This window comes from Zootermopsis nevadensis, unplaced genomic scaffold (genome assembly GCF_977971745.1).
Source record: "Zootermopsis nevadensis isolate Lab colony 2312 unplaced genomic scaffold, Znev_1.0 Znev_ptg000020l, whole genome shotgun sequence".
Taxonomy (NCBI): Eukaryota; Metazoa; Arthropoda; class Insecta; order Blattodea; family Termopsidae; genus Zootermopsis; species Zootermopsis nevadensis.
The window spans coordinates 10,086,705-10,106,645 of NW_028259152.1; the positions used below are offsets into that span (position 1 = coordinate 10,086,705).

Consider the following 19,941-nt stretch of genomic DNA (forward strand, 5'->3'; position numbering starts at 1 on the left):
GTATCATCTGCGGGTTTATGAATAACATATCCCCAAGGCCGACGGCAATATTGTTTCTTGTCATCCCGTGTATACCCTTTCATCTCCTAACACCGTATTCTGAGTTGGCTAAATGTTTACGATGAGGACCTTCTGTAGATTTGATCCAGTGTTTCGTGCTATAAAGAATCCTGAGTTGTGTCCTTGTTCACTGTCTTCAGAGGGTTAAATGTATTGAATGCTACTGATGCAGTGGCAGATTTTTAAGAAGGATATTAACATAAAATTACTAAGAAAAGGGAACTGATTTAATAGAATGTATTACGTTTCGTAAAATTGTATCTGCACCTCAATACACGGGGCCCATCTTATTTGTTGTAATGACAATTCTCTAGAGGTCGGTTTACTCACTGTATCTTAAAGGATGTCTTTCGTGATAGAACTGAATCATGATTCTCCATTTTCTTAAGCAATAATTTTGGAAAGATTGGATTACAAGTGGCTGTCATACGCACTATCGCTATACGCGTTTTCACATATCCACTGTTGTTTCGGTAACGTAAGGAGCATCAATATACCATCAGTCCGATAGTATGGAGAATAATATCTCAGGTCATGAAAAGTAAAATAATGTTGAACGTAAGTGCAAAGTAATAATGTTAGCCTAGTATGACAACACTACTTACACAGTGAATCCGTTTGCCTTAGCGGTGAGTAATGGAGTGAATCCGCAACAGGCTAGGAAACGTATACAGCGAACTGGCTTTTGGCTAGGTAGCCATTTTAGTTTAAAACAGCAAATTATATGTGAAGTCTTGTGGTACTCATATATACCACCTACAGTACAGTCAGTAATTCTGTGTTTTTTTTTTTCAGTTTCATGTGGTCCTTCTAATAAGAAGTGAATTATTTCCTAAACAGGATTGAGCAACTAATCTTTGTAATGGGCACGGTATGTATTTTCTTTGCGGCACGGACTGAATATTAAATATTATGAAGGCGAGCATTGGTTTCTAGTTATTCATTCATAGTGGCGCTGTTCAACACGATGCACCTTTTAGAGTTTTGCAATGAATAGTAAAGCAAAATAATCTGAGCTGGAATGTTATAATGTGAGTTCAGATTGGCAACTTTGTTCAGATATTTCAGCCTCCGTTTCTCCTTATCGGTAAGGGGTGGGGGGTTGAATGTATAGCGAGTTAAGAAAGCGAAAGCGCTTTGATTTGTGACGAGGGTTTTATTTCCGTTTGTTGTAAAACAAACGTGAAGACAAACCCTGCAACCTCCACAACAATCGGTAAAATATCGATAGTAAGCGACAGGTCGCGACGACATGATAAAACACGATAGGAACGTAAGACAAACAGAGCGGCCTGTCACGAGTTCCATAATACACGCTCGCCGTGCTGTGATACGGGAACCTGCCCTGAGACATGTGTAATCTCACATGCTGTACAACCACACACACAACTTACACATCAGAGTTCATTTCAGAAGCCCTCATCTTCCCAGTATTACAATTCTACTACCAAATTCCCACATTATCCTATGGGGAAATTCGATAAATGTTTAAATTTCTTGTATCAGTCTTTATAGCCCAAAATCGTACTATTAGCCTGATAATTTGATTCGTTTTGTTTATATATCATAAGAAAAATTATATCAAAATCCAATATTTTCACCGGGATTCAAAACAAGGGGTGATTTTGGATTTGGGATCTTCTTTCTGTAATCTCCTTTTCTAAACAAACAAGTTTGGCCTTGGCGCTGTTCTTCTGAACTGGTTTCCGAGCTACAGAAACTACTCTTGCCGTGGTTCAAGATGAGAAATGCATATAGAATTTTGGTTGAGAAAACTGAAGGGAGGAGATCACTTTAAAAATCTAGGACCTCTGATTAAAAGCCGGTGGTGGGATCTAGTGAACACCGTAATGAAGGTTTGTGTTCTACAAACGACGGAAAAATTCTTGACCGGCTCAATAATTGTGAATATTTTAAGGAGGACTTTACTCCATGGAGTTAGTGTGGCCTTTGATCGATATTGTCAAGTAACCATTTTCGCTGTGTCGATAAGAGGGGGGAAGGGGGGAGTTTTCCTCTTTTATTTCCAAAACTTGTTCGTCCTCAGATGGTGAAGAAAATCCGCTACCTTTAACTAAGAAACTTGAAGTCTAATTACCGACCCTGCCCTCTGCCAGTTGAATCTAGTTCGAGAAATCGGATTCCCTTCTTGTTAATCTATCAGTTTGATGTTATCTCCGAATAGCAACGTAAATAGGACAATTTCAGCGTTGTTCCGCACATTCGAAGGTGCTTACTTTGTATACAAGTATCATTCGTTTTAATGCCGATATCTTAAGTTAGAAATAAGATGGCGGCACAGGCTTTTGTCATTAACTGATTAGCTGCATCTAATGAAGTAAAATTGTTTAAAACTTTTGAAACTTTGAATAAGTGATACAATGCAACATGTTTATCCCATTGAAGCCTAGTAGCGACTCTTTGTACCACCTGCTCCATTTTGCATTTATGGGTTTCATTTGATTCTCGGTAATAACAGGATTTTTTAAATTTCTTTTTATACTACCCGTTCTTCAGTGCCTGAGCACTGCGGGTCCCAACTTTCCGTTGGCTTGATCTACAGACATTCGGTAGGACTCCTTGAACGAGGGATCGGCCCGTCGCAAGGCCTCTACCTGTACACAGGACAGCACAACACAGAAAGACGCAGAAAAACATCCATACCTTGAGTGGGATTCGAACCCACGGTCCCAGTGACTACGCGGCCACTGTGACTGCAATAACAGGATTATTTCCTTAATCAGAGTTGACCACCTGATCTTTGTAGTGACGAAATGTTTTCTTTAAGGCATCAGATTAATTCTTAAACAATCTTTCTATGAGCCTCAGCATCAAAGGGTTAACGTTTCGTCTGCACTAATCATTTATGCTGAGTTGAAACATTTTTACAGAGGTTCTGCCCAAGATATATCGTATCAAATTATTAATATCAATTATCGTCAGGAGTCTTAGTACATGAATGGTGAATAAAATTATTGAAACATTAATCATAGAAGAGCAGATCAATCGTGGATTTTAATTTGAAAACGTTTTGCAGGATACAAAAGAATCATCTATATTGAGCTCAGATTTGAACAAGAATTCATACTGTTTTAATGACTTCATTTGCCGACACGAATAAAGCGGCATTGAGGAACGGTAGGGTCATGTTCGTTTTTGGTACTATTCAAAGTGACAACAGCGCCGTGGCGGCTTCATTTGTTTTCACCAGTAGTCACGTGCCTATTCTCCATCTCTGTTCCACCGCATATATTTTACATCCGTCCTTTTTTCACTCATTCACTGCAGACTGGCCCAACAAGCCATGCAGCATTCCAGGTCGCAAGCATTTTACCGAGAACCCGCTCTCGGGAGTCATTTCAGTGTTGGAGATGTCTGTATGAATTACTCGCGTCTGCAGTTGTCCAAATGGCGGTTCACTCCCCCGCACAGAACGGCACTTTGATCTTATTGAACATTGTTCTTTAGCGAAGGTACACGACGTGTCGAAAGTTTCTCAAGTACTAACAAATTATAAACTAAACTGCCTTTACTCCTAGACCAACCAGTGCCGGTCAAAGATTAAAAGCCCCTAACTTACGACCGAGGTTATGATAATGTGCTGTTTGTTCAGAGTAAACCATTTCATGGTTATACTGTAATCTGTGGTGGAAAGCCGTAAGCTGATATGTGCACTTTTGTCAGTTTTTGAATAAGGGTTGAAGTAAACTTCTAGCGGTGTCCTCTGCCAGAATGAACATATCGCACGTGCAAACGAAAACATAGAAAAGCCATACTACTGGCTAATTTCAAATTGAAAGCCAGAGAATGTGATATTATATTAGCCGCACAGTTTTCAAAATGGTTTTCTGTAAAATTCTATTTTCGCACTTGTCAGCTTGTGGCGTTCCGTTACAGAATTGTGCTGAATGTTATCCGTTGCCTACCTACTCTTCTGCTATGTTCCGTGAGTTGTACATTTATTTCCAAATTGTAACTGCGTGTTAATACACCCTAATTATGTCGAACTTACTAGTTGTCTAAAAGCGCGACGTTTCGGGCATTGGGCAAATGTCGATTTTACATATGTGTGTGTGTTTGTTTGAGCTTTCATAATTACGTCTTAATTACGTTTATATTCTGCATGCCTAGGGCGGTTCTGTAGTTGCACTTTTGTGGATAATTCTTTAGAGTGTGTAAGGGACTTAATGAAGACGACAAAAACGGTTGATTATAAAAGTTTAAGTTGTCACTGTACTTAATTAAGTCCCACACCATAAAGACGTATGGGGATATGAAAATAGACACTACAGTAGATGGAGATCAAGGATCAGTCTTGCGCTATGGTCTATTTATTCCCTTGGGACCAAATTCCGGTCCCATTGAATGTGAAGCTAGGGAGGTCTCAGAGCTGGTGTGGACGCGATGGCAAGGACACCCCCCCCCCCCCTCCAGATAATATTCATATTTTCACAATGAAATCTTGATCTGTAAATGCGGTAGACATGGTCTGACACTACGAGAGGAGTAACGAGATTGAGGGTCTTTGGAAAAAAGATATTACTGTGGATAATATTAAAAATGTTGGAGTAAAAGTGTGTAGCAATGGGAGAACAGAGGAAATCACAAAATAGGAAACAGTAATGTCTGTAAGTGGGATTTTAGTATGAAGATGGTTGTTCTCTGGGTTGTAGCGCCATGTAGTCTGGTGGAAGTCTACAGACTTTTCAGAGGTACTTGCTGCTTGTAAAACGTCTATAAAGTACTACCAGCATTGCAAACCGGAAGGCAGCCATCTTTCTACTCACCACCGTATTAACCTCAAATCTGACTTTTTATTGGCAGTCTCTCGGCCACAAATTTTAAGTTAAAATTCATCCTATAAAACTGACGCTGCGTTGTTGAATGCCAATAAATAAACTCCATTCATAAAAGATGGAAAACCTCAAGGCAATTTATTATCACATTATTTCCCCTGTATCAATAATAATATGAAATTTTAATTAAAACATAAACACATAAAAGTTTCTTTCATGAAATGTGCATTTTATTGTTGTTATTTGGCTCACGGCCCAAACACAGCTTTCAGATTTTTATATTCGTCTTGCAGCAAAACAAAAAGTTTCATACTCAGCGCTGTCTTCCTTCACAGCTGAATATTCCCATTAGATCCTGTGGCGGACAAAACTCTGATTTTTATGCATTTGTCGAAAGCCACTTGATGTGTTACTTGAAGAAGGATGTAAGTAACATTCCACTTCATTTTCTACTGGGGAGTTAAATATAAAATAGTTTCAGTTATTGTTCAGGGCCTTATATTAAACTTGTCAAACCTATTCTGTCTTCACACATAGGCCAGATTCTTGTGTATTTAAATGAAGCTGTTTGGAGCATTGTTCAAATGATGAAGACCCTTATTGTGCAATTTTCTCCTGTTATTTGCTACTTAATGTATTAAAAGTCCCGGCGTCTTCCTGGGATAGTGAAAAGCTTTTCTTCCTTTTATCCTTTATTAATTTCGCATCTGTTTTTCTGTATATTATGTGCAGGTTCTTGAGCGATAAATCGTTTCTAAAAAGAATGAAGTTTGTTTTGAACTCTGTTTAAATTAGGGGTGTTATATTCTACCGACAAGCAATCGAATTAAATTGTCTTGGCAGTGTTTAGTGTACATCTCCAGAACGAACCTTTTTTCGAAATCCGTTTAGTAGCTTCGAATTTGAAACTGACGAGTGGATGCAAGAAGCATTATCTACTTTTTACCCTTCATTTTACGACTGCGGGAAAGAAACTCATAAAAACAAACTCCGCGTACAGTAGTGGTTAGGTTAGGTTAGGTTAGGTTCTCTTATTGTAGAGTAAAAAACCAACTTAATTTCGTCCAAGTAAGAAATTCCCTGCTCCCTTCCTCGCTAACCCCCTCCGGGTCACCCATACTTCCCATCTTCCATTCCTACCTCGTAGTCTCCTTCCTTTGTTCCAATCATTCCCTTTCCTTAATTTAAGGAAAACATTGAACATTCTGGAAACTAACAAAAAATAAATTCAAATAACAATATAAATACGTAGCAATTATTGCCATATGTCGGCTTTGGTCATTGTAAGCTATCCGAACAAATTTAAGATGAACCTCTTGCGAACTCATTGATAAACATCACTTAACCAGTTTCAGATTTCTCTGCATCGGGATTCCTTTTCATTACCTGAACTTAGGTAGCAAGGAAGACAGAGAGATTTCACTGTAATAGTTATGGATCTGATTATCATGCGTGCTTTATGTGTAAATTCGTAGGAGCTCGGACTGAAATATCAGCGACTACAGAATAGCAGTTACACTTCATTTATAAGTATTTTAGTTTGCTTTAAACGAAACGAATCAGGAATTTACTTGAGAATATTTTTAGTCATCTCAGTTCTCAGTAAAAAGTTTATCTAGAAGACAGAAGATATGGTTATAGAGGAAGAAATTTTATTTCTTTTATGACAACAGTTAAGAACAGTTCATTCCTTTTTAAAAGGTAAATGCCCCAATTTCGTAGCACACTCACGAGATACGCCTTTTAAAGAAATCCAGTGCCATCTGACACATTTTCTTCAGGATATCCAATAACTTCCCCCGTCGTTGAGTAAATGCCCGTCTTGTACGTGATCTTTATTCATATTAGTCACCCCGCTCTTAAGTCTGTGCCAGTTCTGAGTTTTATTCGGATTTTCTGCACGCCATAATTCTCGTCAAACCACACGATTTCGTTCTCGTTACCACAGCTGATATTTGTGCCTTTTTCCCCCTGCCATATTTGTATTTAATGTGAACTCCCCCCCCCCCCTTTCCATAATCCCACGCGGTATAATTCCTGTATATTTTATTGAATTGTTGGCAGAGCCATGTTCCGTCAAAATTAGGCAGACCCACTAACTCTATTTTTGCCAGTGACCTACCTTGTAACGCTTTGTGTTACCTTAATTCAGGAATATGATAACGTTTTTTTTCTCACAGAAGCTCTGTAATGCACCAGTTAATATCAAGCGCAAAAGTTTAACGTAAAAACTACTGGTTCCTATAATTTTATTACGTATTGTGTTTCCAGTAGATTTCATGAGGAGGGACATTCGGTCTATAATTGAAAAATTATTAAACTGGACGGTAGGGAGAATATATGGCGTAAAATGGAATCGTGGCGAAATAGAAAGATAAATTAATAAGGAAGGATGCGAGAAAACAAGCAGAAAGCAAAACGAAGATGAAGTAAAGAAGAAACCAATGCCCAGGCGTGATGGTCAGTAACAGTTATTGCACTGTGATTAAAATCGTAGATATTCTGTGCCGCCTGTATCTAGGAATATCTGTGCCAAGCGGAAGAAGTGTTCAGGCCTTATGGAATTTCATTATAAACAGGTTTCACGTCGTGTAACGTTTCCTTGCATTCTTTGTACTTCAGTGATATGAAATTAACCGTAGGCCCGGCCTGGGGATGGCGAGAGGGCAAACTACGTGGACTGTGGTGAAAGACCCGAGGATAGTTGTTCATTGTATCGTGTGGGCCATTAAAAGAAGCCGGTTCGGCCTATTTACAGAGGTGTGATGTTGTTTTGGTCGATGAATACTTATCTCGTTTTATTTTTCTTATTCCTTAGGAGGTTCTCTTTTTTATATTGGAGGTATTTTATATTCCATTTAGTTGCTTAGCCTGTCACATGTATTGAATTGTTATTGGGTTTGGTGACTTTAGTTTTAGTAAATTACCTTCGTGGAAAAATAGACGTATGACATTAAGATAAAGTTCTGATCCATGTTTGGTTTCAACTCGGTCTGCTTCCATTTGCCTTTGTTGCTTCTTGGCACTCAAGAACGCCATATTTTTCCCTTCTTTTCCGTGTTTCTTCATGCCTTCTCTTGATTTTCTCCTATATTTATTATTTCGTAACTTTGATTATATCAGATCTCCTGAAAGGTTCCAAGAATGTTGATCGATATAAGTTCGTGTACAATGCGAAAATGTTATACGTTAAGATAGTGCAGTAAGTAAAGCGAGTAGCTGTGAGCTAAACGACCATGGTTCTGTTCCCGAAAGGATCATGGAAAATTTCGCTTCGAACTACGGTGGGGCCGGCTTTGAAGCTCTTACTGTCCTATTCAGTAGGTAAGATGAACTGTTTCCTCGGGCTATAACAGCGGAAGCATGAAATTGTCCTCTGTCTTTATTTAGAATATAGGTTTAGAATGAATCTTTCTTTCCTTTTGTCCGCCAGTCTGTACGCACGTTATACCTCGAGAACGGCTGATCAAATTTTCACGAAATTTTATATTGGAGACTTTTAAAAAACATTGTCTAGCCAATTCAGTTTTTGTTTCAATCGAGTAACATCAGTGGGCACTTCATATGAATACCTACACGCGGTCCCGTACTCTGGTTGAATGTTACAGTGAAGCACTCTCCGGCCATTCGTAATGGTCAAAGGTCACATTTTTTTTGCTTTGAATGAGTAGGGCGCTGTTGGCTGAGGCCACCTTCTTATTACTGTCTGCCCTGGGTCTACAGTGCAAAGGTTGGTATCGAACTCGGGGTGTTTTCAACACCAAGTTAGTACACTACCCACTACCCGACCAGCTGGGGATTCCCCATTCGTAACCTGTGAATGGCTGAGCAGTTCCCCGGCTGTGGATTCCCCACTGAGACCTTTGACCTGTCTCTCATTATCTCAGAACATCAGAAGCGAGAAGTCGTTCTTTTTCCAGCGGTAGCCTCAAATCTCTAATAACTGTTTATTGTTGGCCAGAAGGCGTTGAACTTGAGTACCTCAGATAAAATAATAAATGGAAATCAAATATAAACGCGTTTGGCATTAATATCCTACATAGTGTAAGCAGTATTTGTTATGCAAATTTTATATTCAAATACACTACACTGTATGCAAGGATTAAAAAAAAATGGAAATCAAGTTTAAAAGTTTTGGTTTTACCGTACATGTAATCGAGGCGTGGACCTCGAAACAGAGAAACTTTCGTTTGTTGTAGCTGTAGGTTCAGCTGGACCAGCTTCAGCTAATTTATTGGCATGTCGTATTCTCTGGGTGTGTGAAGAAGGTTGATCAAGAGAAGCAATAAGAGACAAAACAGGATCAGGGGTGTGAAATAATTTTTATTCTAGCCCGATGCTTTCAAGTTAATTTGGTTCTTGAAACTGCTTCTAGGCCCATATCCTCGAGTATCTTTAATTCCTGGAAGTAATTGTACACGTCATTGAATAAATCCTGTCCAGTTCAACCGGAAGTTTCTTCAAGTCGTCAGCTTTGTTTCTAGTTTACAGTCTGCATTCGATTTATTTATTCAATTTCCTTATTGTCTGAACTTTCTTGCATTGCTCTCAAACGTAGTAGGCCTTATTGTTAGCGATTATTTGCATTTACTTCACATCTCCCTATGATGATATTCGTACTGTTGCTCAGTTTATAAGAACTTTTATGTCTTTTATGTAAACAAACAACCAACATTTGACCCTGTCCTGTAAGCCAGATGAGAGTGGTCTACACACATACGCAATACTACTTTGTAGCCATACCAGAGAATTAACAGAATCAGTTTTATAATGAACAATAAGGTTGAATACGTCCTAATGACAATTATTTTGGTAATTTTAAACATTAAAGATAATTTAGTCCACAATGCGAAAACAACACAGTTTGTAAGTTTGTTACTAAAATATAAAATCAACAAGCCGCAGGAAAATATATTTTCATTCACTGTAAAGGAAATTTATTTTTAAGCTGCCGGTTGGTTTAGCTGTATGCTAGAGCGACGCAAGTACACCTGAATACTATGAGAACAGTTTGAACAGCCTACGTTTCCTCGGCCGCTTTCGACCCGCGAATGGTATTTTGGTCATTCCTGGCATACGAGGATACTCTTTAGAACAAATCGCGGGACCTGGGTTGCTGACATCAAGGTACGTGGTGATTCAGTCGCAGTACGTACATAACTGTGCAGACTGCAGAGAACAGCTTGTCTCAGAGAGGGGCCTGCTTCATATGCAAACTGGTGAAATACTTCCCGGCCTTCGGAGCGCAGTCTTTTATTTACACATCTCCGGTATAAATTTTCAAAGATTTTTTAAAATATACAAATTTTTGATCGTATATAATTCTTTCCTTCTTCTGCTAGCCTTTACGAATTAGACTCTGTGCCTTATTCAAACACAACATGTATTTCTGGAGTTAAAGAACTTGTGGTGTTTACTGATATTCTAGATGTTCTTCACGCTGCACTGATGCAATGAGAGGTTTTTGGTAATTATTGAAGTAACGTCATCTGAGGTTATGTACGTAGATACCCTCGGAGGAGTAGTAACTCCCAGTCATGCAGGTTGAGTATCCCCTCAATGAATACTACATACAGACGTAGACGGGTCTATAAGGCGTAAGAGCGAAGAACATCTAAAGACGCGAAAGTGTACCCGTGCCTCGAGTGGGACTCAAACCCACGATCTCACTTTTTGAGTTGCCCGCTTCAGCTCGCGCGGTGACTGTGGTCGGATGTAATTATTTACTTTTACAGAAATTTGTATACAGTCTTCACATTTCATTCGAAATAGTATATAAAGCAAAAGCTGTCTCACTTTACGCCATGTAGGCGCTTGAGGGGTGTGGTAGTATAGCTCCTACTCCTCCGCACTTTACCTCCGGAGAGGGACTTTCGAAACGGTATACTTATTATGAAAAGAGCGTTTCTAAAGAATCCTGGGATTCAAGTAATTCTAGCCACTGTTCATACGTCACTATACACTGTGTAACCCAAACTCTTCAGTTGCAACAGTTTATTCTAACAAATAAACAGTGAAATACTATGTAGGAATTGAGGTTCTCACGGCGGTGAGTATGAAGATGGCTGTCCTCTGCGTAGTTGCGCCGCGTAGAGCGATTTCCTTTTAAATATTCAACAAGTGGCTTGTATAAGACTATCACCTTCATGATCTCCGAATAATCCCTCGTCACAAAAGGATCTCCCCGCCTCCGCGCTTGAACACACACGCACATGTATGGTCGGCTTGAGGTAGGTTCAAGGGGATTATTAATTTGGATAGCGATGCGCCAGGTCCCTCACTTTTACCGTGTCGCATGGACACAGATGTCTTCAAATACCATTCAACAAGAATCTTTACATTTTGCGGTTCATTTGGCACCGAAAGAAATCTGACAAACTCCATGGAACAGAGTTGGTAGTCGTTCAGTCTGGAAAGAAATATCCCGCCTTAAACCTCATTCATTTAAGAATCATTGCAGCAACTTCCTCCAACTTAAGTCTAGGCCTCGCAAGTGGTCTATTTCCTTTAGATTTCCCCACCAAAATTTTGTATGCATTTCGTATCTCCGCCATGTACCGCTTGTCTAATTTGTTTTGACTTTATTATTCTGAGTGGCTTAAAAATTATGAATTTTTACATTGTATAATTTTATCTAATTTACAGTAGGCCTACTCATCTCTTATCTGTCCCCATCAACAGGACGTCTGATGTGACTCCCTGATGATGTCGACAAAGATGGTCCGTGAAACGTAGGCGAGTTTTAATCATTTGACACGGATGATGGTCCGAGAGCATTTTATTAATTCGGTTCGCCGAGAAAGTTTTTAGATCATACAAAAGTAAGGAAGTAGACAGTGCTTAGATTTTATAAAGTGTTGTAAATGCACACACACTTTTATTTGGAAGGGAACTTGGGGTAAAACGAGCTAAGTAACTTTTATGTAGAAGAATTGTTATAAATTGTGATTATTACCTTCAACGCATTCGAATCAAATCTTAAAACTATCAGTTTATGATCACTTAGGCCAATACGATGGGTCACAGCACTTATTTACATTACATTTCTTTGACATGTCCGAGTTGGAGGAAACTCCGTAAACCTGGCAAGTCACAGCCCCGCCATTCAGAGAGGATAACATGTCATAATGGCTAAGGCGTAACGTCGTCTTTCTGCTTCATAACGCATTAAGCCATGAAGATGTTTGAGTGAGTGTTTAGCCTCATGCCCCGCCATCTTTATCCCTTTGGAACGATAAACCCCCCCTGGGTCCAGTTGGACACGAGACTGGATGAACACAATATCCGATCTGCACGTGGTGGCTGTAGTCTTCAACCTCACTGACCTGTCCCTGAGAATTATGGTCTAATATTTGGCTTCTAGGTGAGGAAATACATGGTTATAGTCCTATGAGCGATGAAGTAAATACTATTATGTAAGTTGATAGAAATAACTGTTGAACAAACGGTCTTTCGGGCTAAAATAGTCTAGGATACAGACACCGAGTTTAAAACTATTCTTTATTATAGTTCACGTATCTTGAAGGGTGGCGTTTGATGAATGAAGAATACCAAGTGGTACCCCCCGTTGTGAAAACATCGGTTCCAGCCATGTTGATATATTGATATTAGGGTCACAAATAAGAGATATTGGGTCGGGGGGGGGGGCATCTACATACAAACTGCAACACTGTTGCTATTAACGCTGATCTTAGCCTGCGTGGTACAGAAAGGAGATGCTGGGTGCAGATAGAATTGAAGTGGGAAGTACACTCGTTGCCAGTGAAGAAGTAGGCCTAATAAAAGAATCGATTGTGCTTTTCCGGGATGCGACATTGTGCAGTCTTGTATTTAGTTACATCATGTCACCCTGAAGGTGGAGACAATACATTTCTTCCATAAGTTTGTAACCATCTATAACATTCCATGGCGAGACAACTAAGAAAGCTAAATCAAAATCTTCGCCGACCTGATTACGTCAACAAATTTCGAAGCACTAGAAGCATTACTATTGAAGTCTGAAACATAATGCAAAAGAAAGCGAACAGATTTCCCACCATGGCTATATCGTTTTTTAATAAAATATTCGCGTTCTGCATGGCTTGCTGTATAATCTCTAAATCTAACTAAACGGATTTTAAATTTCCTCGTGACTTTGTGGTGAAGAGAAATGAAAAGTAGGAAATAGGCGGTTTGAACGTTAAAATCTGAACGCGCTATTACACCAAAGGTGGGCGGGAGACACATTTTTTCTTAAGGAATAAGTGGGATGTAGATTTACAAATATGCAGGAGAGGCTGACTTCCGAGAGCACACGAATGCACCGCTGTCTTGTAAACTTCTAAAAAAGTTCAGGATCAAATTTTATAATTTCATCGGCTGCGTCATTGAGCGAAGGGAAGTTTTAGTCGGTTAAGTGCGAAACCGAAATTTTAATTACGTACTAATGATAAGCGCAATTTGAAAAAAAATGTATGAAAATTGCATGATTTGTAGGCCTGTAGCTTACACCTTCAAATTATCTTTTGCCAAGATGACAAAAGGACTCAAATTATATTTTAATATTTTGGGCTGAAAATTATGGAAAAGAAAGTCCTCTTGGACTTAAAAAAACTGCAGCATGCATGGAGATATCATTTAGGCCGGAAAACCTGAAGGGTGGACACCCCTTGGCAGACCTAGGCGCAGACGCGAGAACACTGTTAATGTGATAGTAGAAAACGATTATTAGGACTGCATCTGTCTGGTTTTAAGATATGGTCCAATGCTGGTCTCTTCTGAGCAGGCAGGTTAATGAACCTCCAACTTAAATAAAAGGAATGGAATTTCTTGACTACCTGTGAGAACTATCAGCTTTTCAAAAAAATACTCCGGTTTATGGGGTGAGGTTGTATCATTGTTTTACCGCAGGTATGAATTTGTTTTGATATCAGGGTCCAAAAATTTACATATTTATATGTAAGATGGCTGGTATTGTTCGTCTATAACTTCATCTTCTAAGTTTCGCACACTAGCCATGTTTGTAATTTTTATCGTGTAAGAAATATTTCAGACAGAATTTGTGTGTATGTCTTTAGCAAACATAACTGTAACGGGTTTATAGCCATCTTAATACCAAAAAATGAATACAAGTATCGGCTGCCGCAATGTTGTTCTATATTCTAAACAGTATTTTTTTAGAACCTAAATTACGAACCCCTGGCAGCAAACAATGTGAGATCCTACGCTGGTCCGTTCGTAGCATCGCTCCAGTTCCAGAAGTTGCTCAGTCACGACGCTGGTCTTACTGAGAAGTAGGGAATTGAAAAACAGAAGCTGGGTTTACTACATTGGCATGAAAATCTGACAGTACGTCCAAAGGTCATTACAAGTGGAAGACGGGAACATTTTATCATATCTTCTTCAAAAATGACGCAAGAAGTGTATAAAGAATCTACTATCAGCATTCCGGAAGCCGACTTTTCGCTTTTTCTGGTGGTTGCAGAAGCAGCGATACGTGAATGGCGGAGTGTATGAAGTTCCAGTACTCTCACAACGATCTGTTTCTGCATACAACAAATGAAGTATACAAATCCCGAAGGAAGAGGAAAGCCAACAAGTAATTTGTTACGTCTGAATACGAAACTTCATCTCGCCTCATGGTAAATGGTGGAAGACACAAGAAAAGAAGTGAAAGATTAAAGAAATTTGAATGGGAGACAGAGAAATATAAATAATACAAGTACCGACGAGACAGACGAACCGGAGAAAGGAGGGAACAACATAACCCGACGCGGGTTGGATGGGTGTGGGTGTGCTGTGCAGCAAGAAACGTGACCCCGAAACAACGAACCCGCCCAGCGGTCCGAATAACTTGTCTTGTATCAGGATTTGAGATTATCAATAAAGCATGAAACAAACATCTACAATATACTGGCGATGCAGAGTTGGTAACCATTTATTTATGGTTTGTTTAGCGAGATTGATGAACATGAGATGACGTAAAGGGAGCTGTCGTGACCTAATTTCAGGTACTATCCCGGCCCATCCCGTGGGCATTGAAGAAAATCACGGAAAATATCCCCGGTCGCCGACATGAGATTTGAATTCGGAACTGAATATGGAGTAGGAATGACGAGCATTGCACCGTGATGTTCGATAAAGTGTTGTTAATCGAAGGTGACTGACTGGCTTCTAGGATGTTGCGTGATGTAGTGGTAGAAGTTTTCTGACGTTTCAGATATTTCTTGCTACATATATTATCAGGTAATGACGATGAATGCAGCAAGCACCTTTGAAACGTCGGTTCAGATTCTGTCAGACTACACGGAACAACAGTCTTTAAGACATTAACTTTCATGCTGGCCGCCGTGAGAACCAGAAATTTCAACAATTCTGTGAACATTTCTACACGGACACAGTTTTGACAGAAAAAAATGTGGGGGCCGATATAAGTTGAAACCTCCGTAACTCGGAATTCAGCAGCAATTAAATTTGAAGAACGCTTGCAGACTTTCGGCTCCACTCGCGTTTTCTGTAAGTACATTCCGCAGAGTTGGGAATTTATTGATATTAGACGTTGTGCACGAGATAGTTGTCATACCCCTCTCCCCGGCTCTGATATTGGCTGTAGCAATCTAATAAAGAAACACAGCAGAGGTCGATGAGGAGGCAGAACAGGGCGGAACACTACCTCACACGGTTCTTACCACATTAAGTCAATTACTATTGAATGTGAAGTGTCGCGGCACACCGGTTGAGAATCTCGTAGACAATAGAGTTCGCCTGTGAGAGACGCATCCGTGGAATGCGACACATCAGGGCCGTGCCTAATTAGAGAGGTCGATAAGAGAGTCACTTGACCCTTGAGTCGCATCGCTGTGCCCATATTAGTGAAGAGCTTGACTGCACAGCAATTCATTGTACGACAGGCTGAGGGAGTTCAGCCTCAAACAGCACTTCTTACACTGGATCGGTGTTTCTTAAGCTCCACCACGCGGCGGCAAACTGAAACTTGATTCGGTATTTCACGGCACATTTCAGTATGTACATGCTATTGGTAATCCTTCAAAGCCGAAGCTCGTCCAAATAACATTTCAGAATTCAGTCCGTACCGCAAAGAAAACACATCTTTTCCATTGGAATCATCAACTGGAAAATGCTGTTTACAGGAACATTTATTTTAAATTCGTAAGTACGAAATGAAGATTTAGTGGTTGTTGAAGCTGGTGGGATATAGAGTTACTATCAGTGAGGTTTTATGGTTGACGTAGGATGGTGTTTTACTTTGAATAGAATCAGTCGCCGAATTTCGTATTTTAAGTGAGAATTGTCACAGGTCAACGACGTTAGTGTCAGGTAGCTGCCTGGTGTCCATCTGACTTGGTTTTGTAATTGCGGATGATTGTTCGGGAACCTCATAAATTTCCACGGCTGCCCCATTCAGTCACTTCGGGTAAATTGCTCGTTACTTTTGACCGATTTGACTACTGTTAAAATATGTGAACATATTTCGGCATAACTTCATGGAAGTTCGTTCCGTGATCCTGTAGTTACATGTTCGTAGATGATCAGACTGGAGAGGCTAATAATTTTAGTTGCAAACGCGTCCGAACATTTGTGTTTGCATCTTTCTTCTATAGATGATGAATATTTAATAGACACAAAGTAACATGATTTATGATTTCTCAACGTTTTGCAATTAATTTTATTCTTTGCCAGGCCCCCCCCCCCCAAACAGTCCGCTATTATGTGTTGATATTTTACGATCATCTGTGTAAACCCCATTAGACAAAGCCTTTGCTTGTGATCTTCATGGACGATGTAGGATGATCCACAGGAATGTCGTTTTTATATATTTTTACATCTGTCATAAGAAACGCCATGAAACAAATATGATGTAACTTGCAAGTGACTTTCGTTATTCTTATTTTTTTCCATTCTGCTTTCTGTGGTTTGTTTTCAAGCATTTTCGGAATTAAACCAAGAACGATTTTCCACACTGTAGGATTCCTTTCCCAGAAACCAATTCTTAGGAGTATTGTAGATTTCTGTTTGCTTTCATTGTAGACGGATCATTTATTGACGGAGGTCTGTAAGTTTGTTCCACACGAAAAGTAAGACAGTCGTATTCAACAAAAGTTCGCCTTATAGTAATTTCAATATCCAAACCAAGTTATCTGTGATTTAAAAGTAAATAAAACAAAGAGTGTGAATGCGGAATTCAGGCCTTAGCAAATTCACAAAAAGAAAAATAATTTATGTCGTTCCACACGAAACCGCTCATGCTGGTATCACCCAGGAGGCCTGTAGGTTTAATTAAAACCACAGCCAGTAACAAATATAAATTAGTTAACGATGCAATTAGGGAAAATACGATCTGGAATTCTGTAGAATTTGCTTGAATAAATGCTGACACCACGTACTGCGATTTCTAGAGTGCAAAGGCTCGCGATATAATATTTGTAATTTTGGTAGTATGATGAAAAGACAAGGTCTCGTTTCTTTGCGGGAAGGGCTTAAATTAAGAGTGTCTGAAATACTTTTGTTCCAGAAACTATTTAGATATTAGGACGAAATAACTGTGGAATATAGGAGATTACATAACGAGGAATTGTGTGCACATCACTTGAATATTACGTTGGGTTTGGCTAGTACGTACAGAATTTTTTTCGGGATATTTAATGGAAATTTTCCACTTGAAAGACAGAGAAGATACATGTTAGAGGGATAGATTTTGTAGATGACAGGTGGCTGGAACAACATTGATCGTATCTTGTGGCGGAGTTTCGCATTAGCGGCATCAAACTTTGGCGAAGTTTTTGATTTCAAGAGTATCCTGTGTTTAACAGAACAGTCTCGGGCTATCAGCTGTGTCAGTTGATTAAAATTCGACGTTTTAGGGACATCTCCGTCTCCATCACCAGGATAGCATGAGTTACTTACACAAGAACGTTTACCTAGGAAGTCAACCGAAGTCTCCGTGGTAATGGTAATAACGTTACCAGATGCGTAACATTAGTCATGCAGTGTGCTATTTGCAGTAAGTGACTGTTGATTTTAAATGTGACATTTTCCCTTTTCCAGGTTTCGGCGACTGATCCGGACTGTGGGATCAACGCCATGGTCAATTACACTCTGGGCGACAGTTTCGGCAAAGTGCGTGATTTCGAGGTTCGCTCTGGTAGTGGCGAAGTCTGTATTGCAGGGGAGTTGGACTTCGAAACCCGCAACATGTATGAGTTTCCTGTCATAGCAACGGACAGAGGTCAGTAAATTACGGTCTCTTCTCAAACACACGTGGCTCACATTTGAACTACATTACTAGTTTTTGTACGGGGACTTGTGTATCACCCGGTAGAGTACAGACCGAAATCGCAGATATCATTTAGACGAGCTTCGGCTTCAAACAAGTTCTAAATGCTTATTCTATTCTGTGCAGAAAGGCGAACGAGCATTGCCTGGGAACATTTTATTCTTTTGTGTATGAATTAAGTTTTCAGTTACTGTAAGAAAATGCTCTTTACGATAGATTTCAACAATATGTCAGAATCAGAAATTAGTTGCAAGTGATGGAACGCGACAGAACGTCTCTTTTATTGTGTTCGTATTGGGGTGATACGTAAATGAAATGAAACATTGCGGGTGAACGGTAGGAAGGACGAGTTGAACGCAGTTGGAGATAGCTGAGAGAGAAGAAGCGAATGCGAGAAAGAGAAGAAGGAACAAGGGAGATCGTGGAATCTGTCGCTCACACAGTTTGATTCATAAATCAGGCAGATGTCAGGTGAGGAATCCAGTCAGTCGGCCGCATCAGTCCCAAGCTACTCACAACCCGCCTGACAGACAGTCATTGCTCTACTGCAGAATACCATCTCGCGGGATATTTTGTAATACACGTTGTATTTCCAGATTTTTTCTCGTCTTTGATTCGGGTCAACGGAAATTAAGTATTGAGTTATTCAGTGGCGCTTCTGGAGCTGGTTAGTTCAAACACTGTCTAATGATTTAATGATGAACTGAAAACGATTTGGAAGTGATTATGGCATGTTTTGACGCAACATCTAACATTTGACTGAAGGAACTGTGGAGTATGTGAAAACACTGCGTGCTCTGGGTACCTTATAAATAAGCAGTGTTTCTAGTCGCTATTTCGAGATCGTAACAGAACGAAGTCGACGATTACTGGGACTTAGGACGCTGATCGTCTCTCTGTCCGTTAAAATTTTTGCATGATCGGTATAAGCTTCGCATAAAAGAGATTTCAGTTAAAATTTGGTATGTGTAGGTCTGCTCTAAAAAAAGCATTGCCTTTTTGTCCGGATAAAAGTTGTGACCTTGGTAGTGTGGATCAAGGTTATTGGGGTAACATATGAACCTTATAAAAATATAAGCCTTTAACTCTGCATAATGTAACGTCTTAATAAATACGTTCCAGCTGATGAATTTCTAGTCACAGAATAACTGTCATTTGACCTCCTTGTGGGTCCGCACTGCCAAAGTGAAATATTTTTCTTATCAGTAACAAACTGCATATTTTTATTTGACCGCTATCAGTAATGGGTGAAATAAACCGAAGGTGAAATTGTTCCTGTGTTTAAATCCTACACCATTAAGACATATGGAAAAGTGTAGGCAGATTCATGTTATTTTAATTTCATCACTAGAAAATGCTTAGCGCTCCAGCAGCTTAACCCCGTGGAGAGCCCTCTGTACCTACTTGACAGGGGTCTGTATGTTAACCAAAAGCAATATATCTGCCCTTGTCGGTAGTAAAATCTTGGTGCTTCAGCATCCAAGCAGCCACTTTAATCCTCTGAAAAACGGCCTCCATAGAAGTAGAGCAATGTTCGCTGTTTATTTAGAGAATAATTTGGAACCTATAAATGTGTGCCAAAATGCAGAATAACAATGTTAAAGTAGGTGGCACACGAGGTTATCACTACGACTTACCTCGTCCGTCCGTAGGATAATCAAATGTTCGTTTTTGAGGTCGTGCAGAATGGCACAACCTCCACAGCAAAAGTCATCCCATTCCGCCCAGTAGTTATTTAGTAGGTTTAACTGGACAGACACGACTAGCCCATAATGCGTTCTTCCTATGCACTTCATGCAAAGAACGCGTAAT

General features: G+C 39.7%; 1 protein-coding gene across 2 annotated transcripts in view; it reads left to right on the forward strand.

Annotated features, from left to right (window-relative positions):
• The window catches only part of ds (dachsous cadherin-related 1), a 430,815-nt gene that overhangs the window by 297,855 nt on the left and 113,019 nt on the right, over positions 1–19,941 (forward strand). For both annotated transcript variants that reach the window (XM_087351708.1, XM_087351709.1), the window contains exon 3: positions 17,901–18,081. In XM_087351708.1, the coding sequence (XP_087207834.1) occupies positions 17,901–18,081 (181 nt within the window). The remainder of the gene's footprint in view (positions 1–17,900; positions 18,082–19,941) is intronic.